The sequence below is a fragment of the Ctenopharyngodon idella genome, chromosome 1 (genome assembly GCF_019924925.1).
Source record: "Ctenopharyngodon idella isolate HZGC_01 chromosome 1, HZGC01, whole genome shotgun sequence".
Lineage (NCBI taxonomy): Eukaryota > Metazoa > Chordata > Actinopteri > Cypriniformes > Xenocyprididae > Ctenopharyngodon > Ctenopharyngodon idella.
Window position 1 is genome coordinate 32,373,389 of NC_067220.1, and position 12,273 is coordinate 32,385,661.

Consider the following 12,273-nt stretch of genomic DNA (forward strand, 5'->3'; position numbering starts at 1 on the left):
GCAGTAAAGATGAATTGATATTGTGTAGGACATCTGATTAGGCCTGGCAACGACTGCGGTTTATCAGCTCGATGTTTATATAATGATTTATCTGCATGCCTCTTAATGTGGTGTTTAGACTTAGTCTGTATTGATTACTTTACACGGGTTCTCAAGAAGGCTGCATTTGATATGATGTTTATACAATATATTTGCATACATGAATAACACCAATCTCTCTCTGTCTCTCTGAAGTGTCTGTGGGATTTGAATATGAGTCCTGTTTGGATCTGATCCTGTGGGAGAAAAGAACAGCCATCCTGCAAGGTTATGAACTTGACGCCTCAAACATGGGAGGATGGACGCTGGACAAACACCACGTTTTGGATGTTCAGAATGGTAAGCCCACCTCTAACCTTTGACTTCTCCAACGAATAACACAAATATCGCACTCCTACACTGATTTTAATATGCACAGCTCATTGATCTTGGCAATCAGCTGAAATCATGCGTTTACCCACACATTCCCAAATATCAACAAAAATCAATTAAAATACACTTGCCTTACCTCTCCTTCCTCCTCTAAATAAGGTCCATTATCTGCCTGTTAAAAGTTATTAACATGACATAGGTAAAAAAAAAAACTTTAATAAGGAGTAAATGAGCACTCATTAGTGTCATTGCTTTTAAATGACGTTGATGAAGTGGAGCTATAGCGGCACAGTGTTCTTATTGTCTCAGGCATGCCAATGAAGAGACATTTGACATTTCCATGTGAGTGACCTTCACCCAGACGAAGCAGTCTGGAGTGCTCTCTGCAGCAAACATTTATGGCCACGTGTCATTGGGGAGAGACTGCCTTGATGAATTCTTACGGAGTTTCATCCCTCATCTTGGCTTTAAAAGGGTGATCAGCAGAGTTTGTCCCCAAGTACCTTGCTTAAAGGTTGAACCTGTTTATTCACTACCCTTGAGCCCTTTCAAGGGGACACGATGAGCTGTTCTTAGATCATAGTTTCCATAGCATGCTCACCTTTCCAGGGCTAAATGTTTGTTGTAAGCTCCTACTGAAACTGAAATGGCTACCATTTGGCTACAAAATGATAAAACATCTCTTAAAGCATTTGTTCACCACAAAATGAACATTTTGTCGTTTTTTGCTCACCTTCATGTTGTTCCAGCCCAGTATTATTTTCTTGTGTGGTAATTTTTTTAATGCAAAGGGACAAAAAAGCATAAAAGTAATCCATACCATTTATTTTCCTAGTCAGACCAAATGGACAGACCAAAATGTATGGTATTCACAAAAATCTTCCCTTCTGCTGTAGCTCTTAAATATAATATGGCACATGTTTGATCAATTCAACTTTTGTAGTTTATTGCCGAACTTCAGCAGAGGGGCTAGTGGCTTACATTCTGGTCTGTTTCTATGGTATGAATTCAGAAGTCCTTGAATATAGCACAATGCTTTAAACGGCAGGCTGTGAGATCTGACACATAGAAGTAGAATAGATTTTAGTGAGAGAAGAAAAAACTGCTCCTCAGACGACCGCAGACAGTGATGGACAGCTAGGAGCTGGTGAATCCATGAGGGCATGCCATAAATTATCCAGTGAAGTGGGCCTCTGATGGAGGTATGTGAAAAGGCCCAGTACAGCGTAATGATTGTGGAAATTAACTCCCTGGAGCAAAACATGGAGGGCATTGAGGAATTGTCTGCTTATCTTAATCTGGGGGTGTGTAATATAGATTATAGATAAATAATATATAGGTATGTGTTTAACATGGATACAATTATTTATAAATCAACCTAAGACCTTGTCCTTCATTTCACCTGTCAGGGTTATTATCATAAACTAAAACTAAGATAAAAACTGTTAAATAGCAGAGTAAACTGAAAAATAAAAAAATAAAACAAAATAAGCTAACTATAACAGAATGAAACTAAAAACAAAGGTTAAGAAGTTAACCGAAACAAAATTATCAACAAAAATAAATAATGATTTGAGCAGTCATCAAGCACTCATCACATGTCAGAATAATCTGACCTGTCTGTCTGTGTGGGAGAACACATCCCACAGGCAATATGGCATGATGAGATGCCAGTAACATTTTCTGATACTGACACAAATTAATTTTTTTCAGTGACTGGTGGGAAATGGCACAGCACTCTTCATTCTGTTAGAAACATTTAACATTTGTTGCAGTGATTTTATTTTTTTACTTTCACTGCACAGGCAAGCTGATTCAAAGTAATGTGTGCATGTTCTTCTTTGTATATTTAAAAGTTCGAACTCTTGTGCAGCGTTGTTTCTTTGTCAATTAAATGCTGAACATTCTTTTGCACTCAGGGACAAAAAAAAAAAAGCCAAATACAGGATGGGTGCATAGTCAGCTCTAGTTGCCCAGGCCTTCTTTTTTTGTTGTTGGCATCTTGAGTGACACTAAGCCCTCTTTACTTCACTGGCCGAGAGCCAGCTGTCCGTACAAATTCCAACGGTCTTTCATCTCCATGCCTGCTGCCCTTGCTTCGTCCCTGACCCCCCCCTCTACCCAGCAGCCCCTATACCTCCTGATCCCTAGCATATCTAACTTCCTGGTGAGTCAGGTGGCTGGCCCACCTAGAGTATCCCAGAATGCACTGCTGCAGTCCATTTAAGCTTTGTTGGATGTCATTGATTCATGATTGTGGCCCATTAGTTCCACAGTTCAAGCCCCATATTAATAGTCAGTGCAGTCCACTCTGTGTGTGTGTGTGTGTGTGTGTGTGTGTGTGTGTGTGTGAGAGAGAGAGAGAGAGAGAGAGAGAGAGAGAGAGCAGAAGAATGAGATTTCTAAAGCTTCTCTTATTAATAATAATAATATGTTGTTATTGTTAACTAAACCTAAAACTATTAAAAATAGTTTTCAGAAATTTAAATAAAGCTGAAATCAAATAAAATGTAAATATTACATGAAAAACTTAAACTTAACACTTAAATGAAAATTAGAAATGTAGACTTGGCAACTATGATGTGTATATATATATATATATATATATATATATATATATATATATATATATATATATATATATATATATATATATGCATGCTGAAGTACGAAAATTACTAAAACTAAAATGAAAAAATAAAGTATAGAAATATTTTTTAAAAAGTAATAAAAATGACAAAAGCACAACATTTTTTTTTTTTTTTTTTTAAAAAGCTTAAAATTAAAATAACTGAAAATATATCAATAAAGGCTAATTCAAAGTATTAATAAATTGTGTAATATATGAACAATATTAAAATAACACTAAATAATAATAATATTATTGTTGTTGTTGTAGAATTGTAGGCAGACACTTCCTGTGCAGTATTTAGTATGAGGAGGATCTGGCTCCCATCACTCTTTCAGAGGAGCACACTGCCATTTGAGACCACTTATTACTGTCAGTAGTCTCAAAATGGCTGCAACGACCTAATAGAAATTAATAGTAGCTATGTGGATCCATAAATGTTGAACGTTTAGTGTGTGCAGCGAGGGAGCTACAATGTATGTAATTGTAAGTGTCCATCTGAAATGTGTGTAGCTGTAAGCTTTAGGCCTTAGAGTCATTCAGTGTATCTATATTCTTGTCTAGTTATAATGAAAGGAACAGAGTAATAAGACCTACAGTATGGTCCGCTGCGGTTTGGTTAAGTGTAGGAGTGTTTGTTTGCATTAGTTTCCCGTCTCTGGTGACCTCACCCTGTCACCACACTTTTCATGCTGTCTCATGGGGAAAACACATGCATGCTTACATCCAGACAACGCCCAGCCACAAACTAAAACACACAGTCTCACTATTTTAGCATCCTCCATCTGTTCACATTCACAGTCTTTTCTAAAGGAGCTAAGTTAATCTACAGTCAGCTGGTCATTATCACAAAATAAGCCCTGACAGGTTGATCAGGACCCGACAGGAAGCGGAAACATGAGACTAGCACAGCTGTGTATGAAATCTTTGCCAATTATATGGTTTAGTGATCATTATATAAAAGTATTTGATCACACAATTCAGCAATTGAATAATTAGAATCAAGTATTCCAAAGAGCTGTGTAATAAATATTTATACAGTATATGTAGACCAGGGCTGATTTTATATTTCCATTCAGTTGGACAGACTTGTAAGTCAAAGGCCCTGTCTCAAATGGCTCTCTTGATGTGCCCTTGCAATGGTTGTCGCGTGTCCATGAAATCCACAAGACTATAGGGTGTCCCATTTGTTTTTTAGATTTCATAAAGGTGCTCATGAGTGGCCCTTAGCGGCCATTATGTGCTGAGCAGGGAAAATTAAGTTTAACAGGGGATCCTTAAAAAGTCTTAAAATGTCTTATAAGGTTTTCCCAATAAAAGGCCTTAAAAAGTATTAAATTTTCTTACATTTTGTTTCAATGGGTCTTAAAAATTTTTTGGTCACATCACCGCAAAAAAAAAATCTCCAGTCTGACGAACCCAATGACTGTTTACAATCATTGAACAGACCGGATATGTTTTTCCAGCTATAGTTACTGCGTCATCAGAGAGAATCGAGGTAGCAGATTGAATTACAGTTAGCTGACCAGCTTCCTAGCTCGTTTAAAACAGGTAAATTAATGTTTATTGAAAAATAGTTCGATAACGATGAGTCCACGCAATCTCATTCCTAAATGACAACGATTTGCCTGTCTATTAAACTTTTGACAAAATCATACCAGATAATTCAAATCTGCGTTTGCGCTACACTGACCCAGAGAGAGCAGTTCTGATGTATAGATATGAAACCGCTTCACAAACAGTCTTGTCAACCACACAGTCGTTATTTCTGTGTTACAAATATTCATATCAGAACAGGGATAAAAGTGTATAGTTTGGATATGTAAACACTAATGTCTATGTTAGCAATCAAAATAGAGTGAATCACCTTTTGAAAGTAACGATTGTATCAATTACATCGTTATGCCACTAGGTGGCGACAAGAGACTGTTTAATAATGTATTTTGCATTGAATCATTCATTCAAGAGATTCGTAATAAAGAATAAAAAAAAAAAAAAACACAGATTCCAGTAATGAAACAATGAGGTACTTATAAGTGAGTCGTTGAATTATTCATTCAAAGCATTTTTTTTTTTTTTTTTTTTAATAATTCATTAAGATTCATTAAATATTTTAAATAGACTGCAGGAATTAACATGTTGTCAGAACCTCTACTAAATTACATGTTATTTTGTTTAGTAGTCTGTTCAAATTTGTGGGAAAATTTTGATCTCTGTTTGAAACCAAAAAAATTGTGATTCTTAATTTATCCAGAATCGTGTAGCTCTAAGATATATATTGTGTATTTCCATCGCAGGTTTGGTATTAAATGTCATATACAGTGGTATTAAAAAGGTCTTAAAAAGTCTTAAATTTAACTTGTTTATATCTGTAGACACCCTGTTTAATCATTCTGAACAGAAACACTTATTTGAAATTATCTTTAACCGGTTAATAATGTTATTTTATCGCTCTGTTTAATATTTTAATTTGGCAGTCAACCTATCATGAATTCAAATAGTACGGCCTGTGCAAATGTGAAGTTGACGCATGTGAGTGAAATGCCTGCGCTTAGTTGTCAAGTCATTATTAGGTAAGTCGTCATGACAATGCGCTGGCATTAGCTTTTGGATCTCAGGAGTTTTTCTGAGGATATGTCACCAACCGTTGAAGCATTACATTTAAGTGAAAATGAATGGCAGGTAATATCCAGTGTGGTGTGTTTGCGAAAATCACAGGTTAGTGTAGAACCACTACTATTCAGGAAATGAAAAAAAGCTGTATTTTTTTAAATAGTGTTGTCAAAGTTAGTTGTGTGGCTTTATGTCTGGTCAGACACTTGCACTTGTCATTATATTATATATATCAAATATATATCAAATATATAAAACATTAGCCTTTACAAACATTGTGTTTTTAGAATAAAGAAATGCTGTACTTATTCAAAGAACTAGTTCTTTATTTACCCTTGCACAACAAACAAGCAGAGATGGCCTCCAAAATGTGTGCAGCACTTCATTCTCGACTGAGACGAGTGGAGCTGCTATATGAAGTTTTGCTGACAGTTTGAGGATCCACTCGAGTTACAAGGTTTAGTCACAAGCTTTTAGTATAAAGTTCTATTCATGCTCTGGTATATTAGTATAGGCCAAAGCAGTGGTGTCTGAGAATTCATCAGTTGAGCCCGTTGGATTCATACCGTTCATTCATACCGTTCATTCATACCGTTGGATATGAATATTAAAAGGTAAGATTAGATGTTTTATCAGACTATATTATTTTTACATTTAGATACCCATGTATGGCAGAAGGCCGTGTGACTGAATCTGGTAAAAGATACTGTATAGGGGTTAACGGTTTTCCTCTTGAAGTCTGGACCATTTTTATATTTTGCTTAAAATAAGTATCTACTAAAAACAATCAAACAATGTACATAATAATCATAATAATTGTAATTTTTCTAGTTAACAAAGTTAAATAATTTCAAAGTTTCAGTGGTCTTCCCTTGCCATCTACCAATAATTCTCCCAGTTATAACATTGTTTATTATAAAATGCTCATAACATGTTGATTAATAGTCCTAATGCTAAATGTAGAGTTAAAAAAAAAGGTCTTGTCACAAATGGTCAGTCATATACTATAAGACATATAAAAATATATTTTGCTGCATTCTTGTTTTCTGAAGTTTTTTAGCAAAAGTATAAAAAAAAATTGCTCACCGTGTTTCTGCTACTGTTGTTAAAACAAGGTCAGGTGCGAACGAAAAGGGCTTGAATTAAGCGCATTTGCTCTAGATAAAAAAATATTAGAGGATATAGCATTTACCATAAACGACCCTGAGTGCTTGTAGCATGTATCGATCAGTGTTTTTTTGTTTTGTTTTGTTTTTTTTGATGCACTGCTCTCTTTAAACTGTAGAAATGGTAAAATGGTGCTGCAGTTGTCATTTTGTCTCGCGGTCTGGTTTGAACCAAGCCAGGGTCCGAACCTGACCATGGTCTGCTATTTGAGTATGCCTGCCCTAATCCGACTATAAACAGGCTGTTTCAGTGGAGCTGAGTACTTTTTTTTTCTTTTACAGTAATGCCAAGCCCCCCTCCCTTTCTCCTTCTCTCTGTCTTGACCTGTGGGCTCTGATAAGGCTCAGGGAATCTGGGTCTGTGTTCAGCTTTGGATGTCCACATACCACAGCTAGTGCAGGCTCCAGTCAGGCATTTTATCTTATTAAAGAGCTCATTCTCAGAATCCCCTTGCTTATGGAGAGCCCCCTTATTTTCACTACCACCTGCTGCTATAATGTATGTGTTCATATTTATAGGAAGTTTTGCACAGAAGTTAGTTGGATGAGTTGTACTGTAATTGTTAGACCTGCTGTTGGTTAGACATTTGTTGTTGTTTTGTTTGTTTGTTTTTTGTACATTCACAGATGATTAGTTTTGAATATACGCTAAGGATGTTGGTTTTGAAAATGATTTTGATTCGTTATTGAGAGTATTTTTAATGTTTTTAAGTGTTGTATTGACCCCAGGAAGAATCTTGGGCATAGTTGATGGGGATCCAAATAAACAACAATAAATGTCAATCAATTAAAAAAATTGATTGCACATTTTTTTTGTAATTAATCACGATTAATCACACCTAACATTAAAGCTTTTAATATATTTTTATATTGTAATATTTTGCTTTACATCGAATTTCCAAAATAATTTAGAAACAACAGACAGTATAGTTTAAATAATTGTTTAATGGCATCTTTTTACTAAGTACTAAGAATAAAGGACTGTATCACTGATGTGACGTCTCTATTACATGGATTTGTTATATGTTAAAAAAAAAATTATATGTTAAAAAAATAACTTTTAATTTAAGTGAACTTAAAACAATCTTCACATAATATCCCATTGTAATAAATGTCACATTTAGCTCTGCCTTTAATATTTTAGGGCTTAATGCTAAGGATTTTTTCTACTGGGCCAGTCAGACCGGTTCAAATTTTTTACCTGCCTTGCTAAAATGCACAAAAAAGTTATTGTTTTTGACCCATGTATACAGTGCTTTTAAGATTTTCTGGTAACAGATAAATATACAGAAATTGAATAATCAAACACTGCACAGACTTTACTGCATAAATTATCAATGGAATATAGATCAATCCTTTTTATAGCTACAAAAGTTTTTCAGTCAAGAGCAGTGAGTGATTTTCTCTGTCTTTTGTTCTTTAATTAACGTTAATGACAGACAGCAGCGGCTTCAGTACAGATTTGAGTTTTTTTGCATCTTATCCTGTAGAATTGTTTAATGGCGCTTGAATGAATGATAGCGTGATCATATACTGTAGCGCAGTGACAGAAAAAAACGAATGATGTGTTAATTGCATTAAATATTTTTAACGCGTTAAACTGAAAAAAATCAATCGCATGCGTTAATTTTGACAGCACTAATGCATATGTGTATTCCACTCTAACCATCTTTACCACATGCATACACACATAGACACGAAAGTGGCGTAATCGCATTTTGACTCCATCTTTCCATCCCTCTCACTGTTACGTTCTTTTTCATTTTTACCTGAAGGCCACCGCACCCACGTTTGCCTCTCACCTCTCACACACAAGCACTCACTCACTTCAGCACAGCAAATTCAGCCGCACTAGACTTTACTGCCCTTTCTAAATCCCATTGAGTTTAGCTTTAGTCATGTGCAGGCATGTAATGCAACTTTGAATCTGGCTGCATGAGCCAAGCATGCCTCGCTCTCTGATGTGGACCACCACAGCCTACGGGGCTTACCTGCATCCTCTCTCACTCGCTCTCACCATCTCAGCCTCCGATTCCTTTCATCTGCCCTTATCAGGCCCTGTCAGTGCTCAGCCACTGTACCTCCCTCCCTCCACCTAACAGCGGGAGGTCAGGGGGAGAGATTCAGACACCTCTCTTTGGGATCGCAATTACTTCCAGTCAGGAAATCTTCAAAGACAGAGTGTGTGATTGAGAGAGAGCATGTTCGCAGATTTCCTCCTTGTTTTTTCTGCAGTGCCGTATGTGTGGTACAGACACTCTGGACCAAAAATAAATAAATAAATACAAATAGCATCCCCTGCTTTTTACTAGTTTTGTCCTGACTCCAAACACACTGTTTTCCCATTATTCAAATTGACTTTGGACCTGTCGGGAAGGAGTTACTTCATGAAATATTAATGACAAAACAACGGCATAGAGATGTGAGAAATGAACACACAAGGAGAGGCGAAATGATTAAATTAAATTGATTTTGGTAATACTCGATGACCACTAATCGCACACTCTCTACACACACACCCACACTCTTTACGCGGCTCTGCAAAGATTTATTGCTGCTTTTCCATACAGCTTTTTTTTTTTTTCCAAATTAGCTGACACAGTGGCTATGACTGCGAAGATAAACAAATCCTTTGAGAAATGATGTATTGCTTCAAAATACCAAAGGCCTGGAATCAATAGAAAACCAATACATACAGGAGTTTTTTATATAATGTGACAGTCTACATTTTCAGTATAATACAATTCTTATTTAAATATATCTCACAAATATTTGCGGTGTTATCAGATTCTTACAAAAGCGAGTAAAAAAATACGCATTGTCTGAAGACAGAGAGATTGAAGAAGAGTTGTTGAGACAAAAGAAGCGAAGTAGAAGATGAGACATGAAATGGTACGCTGAGAGAAAGAAAAGGAGGCAGTGACAGATGGTTTGTGAGGCGTAAATGGAAGAAAATTGAGTAGACTACAGCTCTAGCTATGTAATCTCATCCAGTTTCTGACCCAGCATAAACACAGCAGCTATAAACTCCAATTCAGCCTTTTATTGGCAAATCACTGCTTTCCACTCATGACCTGTCCCCCTCTGTCGGATTTATATATAAACACACATCACGCATATCAAAGGAACATGTACACACAATCATTATGAGCTGAAGGCTGTCTCTCTGCATGCCTGAATGAATAATCCAGTACGTCCCACAATGTGAGCCGTTCTCAATTTGGGGCCCGTCATAACTTGTATATGTGTAATTGAAGACATTCATTGTTGTGTGTGTGGGTGTACGTATATCCGCTTGCACTATTATTCACAAGCCCTTGTACAGCAGATCAAACAGGTGCGGTGTGGGTTTCATTACTGTAATGCGACCATGAGTAATTTGCGTGAAGGAGCGACTCGTGCGCATGGCTCCGATTAGCCATTGAAAATGTGTTTGTGTATACACGTGTCTGTATCTGGAGCGACCTCCCTCAGAGAAGCTAGGTTTGAAGTCAAGGTCGTGGGTCTCTCCCAGGGCCAACGAGCCTTCCAATTTGTCTTTGTTAGCGGAGGATCGCCACAGAGTAGCCTAAAAGTAGTTTAGCCCTCCATATACGTACCTCCATTCCTCTCACTCTTCCGGCCAATCCCTCGCTCAATGGCTTAATCGATGGTGGGTGGTTGATCAGAGGAGGAGGTATATTGAGATTTATGGGGACGTTTAGACCGCGATGCGGCTGCTGTGTGGACCGGTGCCCAAGCACACCCGAGAGGGGGCTTAAGATGGCGTCATTGATCTCACTCATAATTAGCGCACAGAGGAGCTAGATGCAGAATTCCAGCACGTTGCCCGATGTGAATAATTTAGCGAGCACAGCATGAAGTCATCCTTTGAAGTGCAGCTTTGAAGACCCCCCTACCCCAGTCTCGAACACCCCGCCGTTTTCAAAGCAACTCCCAATAAGCAGCTAACTGTGATCGCAAGGGCGCTTTTAGAAAACATTATATTGACTTGGACACTTTGAGTTCACCTGCACACTTTGTGTTTAAGAACACTTCCTCTCACTCTCTAGAATCTCTTTGGTTCTGTCCAGTCTTTAACGCACACACATATGTATGCAAAGAATTTGGAAACAAGTTTTGGAAACACATTTTTGTTCTGTTCCAAAACAGTGTGCTTACTAAAGAGGCAGCATTTTGAGGCATCCCCAAGATGGTGGACAAGGTGAGGGAAATATTAATTATAAATAAACATATTTCATTCACTACAGAAAAGCATTGATAACCATTTTTCAGTGTAATTAAAATGAATCATTTTACCCAATATTTGTGTTCGAGTTTGTGCTTCAAACTGTAATGGAATCAGTGGAGTCAAGTCTCTCCTGTGCATAGTGCTATTTGTGTGACATGCAAGTTGTAAAGCGATGTAGAGCGTTTCAAATCGGACCCTTTTGAGGTTCTATGACGGTTCGGATGTAGGCAGTGTAGCAGCTACTTTTGGGAACACAGTTTCTCTCTCTGTCTGGGAGGGGTTGTGCTGAGAAGGCAGTAGGAAGTTAGTGGAGTTCACAGTTGACAGGAGACTTGTGGTGGACTCTAATTTGAGCACTCACAGTGGATGACAGCGGTTTGTGGTGGCACATGTTATTTCTGCTCCGTCTACGAATCGCTTGTCTTTCCCTGATGCCCTCCATCTCCTTTCTCTCTCCCTCTCTGTCTTGTTTGCTTTCTCTATGGGAACCGAGAGCCAGCAACCCCATTAAATTCAGCATGCTGTATGAAATTGTGAGGCCTGGCTTAGCAGGTGTCATGTATCCTCAGCTCTCTGTGCTGGTTCTTGCCATTTAATGTGATGTGTGTGCTTCTTCTAAGAATATAAATGTAAATATAAAATCTACCTGACACTAGGAGTATAGAATATTTCATCATTTTCTTTTTGAACATTTAAAATCACATATTCCTTATTTCTGGGCTTCCATAAGTGTCAGGCCAGATATTTTGACTTTTCCTGTGGGGTAGTTCATCTAGTATTTAAGGATGCCCTGGTTGCTGTTTGCTAAATGAATTGTATTACTGTAGTGCTGTATTACATTTATGCAGTATTGACCTGCTCAAAACATGCTGAAGCAACATGCTCTTTCAACACACCTTACACCTTACGAAAAAAAATAGTTGTTAAAATTTAATGTTTTTTACTACCATGAAAGCAGGTAGCTATTCAATAGATTATAAATTCATTATTGACAATAGCTGCACATTCATTAAAATTTCAAAGGCTTACGCGTATCAAAGTGTACAGTAATCTTTGAAATATGATGTTACAGACTTCATTATTTGAAAAGTATGTTTATTAGTGGTAAGCTATTAGTGGAAAGTTAGATGTCAACAAACAGATGTGCTCATTTACCAAATGTGAATGTACCGGTGAGCACATAAGTGCTGTTGCTTGTCTTCCCTCCTCCAACATTTGCAGTT

General features: G+C 37.3%; 1 protein-coding gene across 1 annotated transcript in view; it reads left to right on the plus strand.

Annotated features, from left to right (window-relative positions):
* tenm3 (teneurin transmembrane protein 3) overlaps window positions 1-12,273 on the plus strand; it is a 275,510-nt gene that overhangs the window by 241,680 nt on the left and 21,557 nt on the right. Inside the window, 1 exon segment of the mRNA XM_051889778.1 lies at window positions 235-378. Within this exon segment, the coding sequence (XP_051745738.1) occupies window positions 235-378 (144 nt within the window).